Raw genomic sequence first — 2,150 nt, forward strand, 5'->3', positions numbered from 1 at the left:
CTTCAGGACAACTTTTAGTAAATGTCCCACTTAATTGTTAGGCAATTAGCCAACATATCATTATCCATTTAAAATCTTCACGACTATTGCCATTAGATTGGCAATAAATTGTTTAAAATGCAGAATTAATGAAGGTTTAATAGGAAACAGAGCCACTGCCCGACGTGGGCAAGCTCCGTTAACTGGAGAGCGTGCGGCTCCCCGTGTGGCCCCTGTATGGCGCGCGTAATCATAGCCGCCAACGGGCGACCTCTAGGTGAAGCACGCGCCGCAGAGAGGTAAAAACAGGTAGTCCGGCCCTCGCGCGTCACACTTTAGTTTCCTCTCCCCCCACCTCTTTAGACAACCCCCTCACCCTCGTTTATCCCCACTGGCCCCTCGCCCGCCCTCCCTCCCCTCTTCCTCCCTCCGTCCCCCTCCCGCGCTTGCTGGCATGTCGGTGCCTGTGGGATGGAGTCACTGTTGCAGATTATCCTCCATCTGGATGCGAGCCTGACCCCTTTGAAGTCCCTCTAATGAAGAGAGAGCCGCATCTCTCCAGCTTGATAAGACATCCCGAAACGGTCGGCGCAGCGTCCCGCGGAGAGTTTGCAGGCTAACGGCTTAAACACAAACTTTGACACTGTTCTCACTTTCTGGGAAAAAAGGCAGCTTTTGTGTAACCTTTTTACAAAGTGGGCTAATCTAATATTAAGGAGGGAAAAGCTGTGCTGGCCTCGGGCGCTTGAGATTTTTTGGACAGCCAAAGCATGAAGTTTCAGTGGGTTTGCGTGTCTCTCCTGGGTTTCGCCTTATTCTTTGGGGAATATCGAGGGTCTGAAGTGAAGTTCAGCCGGCTGGATCGCTGGGTCAAGACCGGTTTTCAGTACTTGAAACTGAACCTGTGCCGGCGAGTGTCTTTGTCGGAGAGTGAGTGCAAACGATTGTCTCACCTCCACCTAAGCTCCGTGGCCGTTTATGTGTCTGAGTACAACTCGGAAAAAGTGTTGGCGATCCTGCCCGATTCTTACTCTGTCGAGGTTCCAGCGCCCAAACAGAACACTTATTCCGTAGGTTCTGCCGTGAAGGACGGGAAGCGAAGTCAAGAGTTCTTCACCGGCGCAGCCACTCATGATGCCGTGCTTGTGCTGGACCCAAGTCCCGGAGAAAGTTTCGGACACCCGATTGTGCTTTTCTACGTGGACTTTAACGTGACCAAGAAGAGATGTGGACACATGGATGGAATATACCTGGGTAAGTCTTTTTTTCCTGATATACTCACAACATCTAAAACACATTTAAATGAACCCCAGTTTATGAAATAAACACGCAGGCTGCATCCTCAATGACGCGCAACATAACTTCTGTTTGATGCTATTTCAACACACAACACAGCCTTTGCGCTTTCAGTTGGGAAGTTTTGCTTTCAAATCTGCTTTAATTATGTGTTAGGAAGTAGGCCTACGTTAAGAAGTAGGAATTTAAAATGATTAGCCGGTCGCAAATGGATCATTATGTTATTTTTCCGTTAGTCTACGCACAATTGCCCACAACTGAGATATAATATAAAAGAGCTACATTAGATTGCATCCACAAGTCATCTGATAAATCCGAATACACTACGACCCGTCTAGGCTGTAAGGCAATTAACACCTGTCCCGCGGCAAGTGTCTTTCAAGTCCTATCCAAGCATGTCATTGTGTCATAAATTGATAAGACCAGAAGCTGAGTTGTCCTCTTGGACATCTCCGTCGTGAAAACCGGTATTTGTGTGTGTATATATATATATATATATATATATATTATTTATTGTATAAAAATATATACAGAGTTGTGAAAAGACGGGACAGTCACTCACTATGGCTGGAAATTAACGGTAGTGCGCTGTGGTCAATAGGAGACGCAAGCAGTCGCGGAGCATTTCTGCACACATTTGCTGGGGAAAAGGGAGACCCAATGCAAAACCGCGTAAGGCTCTTAAAAGATGCTGGGGAGGGAATTGCGGAAAGAAGTATTCGGTTGAAGTGAGAAGAATCCTCTCAAACAAACACAAGTAATTTTAGTTTACTCCACTAAATAGTTTGCGGTTTCGGCAATATCTGTGTATTTCCAAAGTCGAGGCTTTTGGTCAACGATGTCATTATGACTCCTACTCCATCACACGGACAGGA

At 46.7% G+C, this 2,150-nt stretch overlaps 1 protein-coding gene across 1 annotated transcript in view; it reads left to right on the top strand.

Moving 5' to 3' along the window:
- The first annotated feature begins 454 nt into the window (after positions 1–454).
- si:ch211-67e16.11 overlaps positions 455–2,150 on the top strand; it is a 26,189-nt gene continuing 24,493 nt past the window's right edge. Inside the window, exon 1 of the mRNA XM_042066933.1 lies at positions 455–1,233. Within this exon, the coding sequence (XP_041922867.1) occupies positions 750–1,233 (484 nt within the window). The 5' untranslated portion in view covers positions 455–749. The remainder of the gene's footprint in view (positions 1,234–2,150) is intronic.

The sequence above is a fragment of the Alosa sapidissima genome, chromosome 2 (assembly GCF_018492685.1).
Source record: "Alosa sapidissima isolate fAloSap1 chromosome 2, fAloSap1.pri, whole genome shotgun sequence".
Classification (NCBI taxonomy): domain Eukaryota; kingdom Metazoa; phylum Chordata; class Actinopteri; order Clupeiformes; family Clupeidae; genus Alosa; species Alosa sapidissima.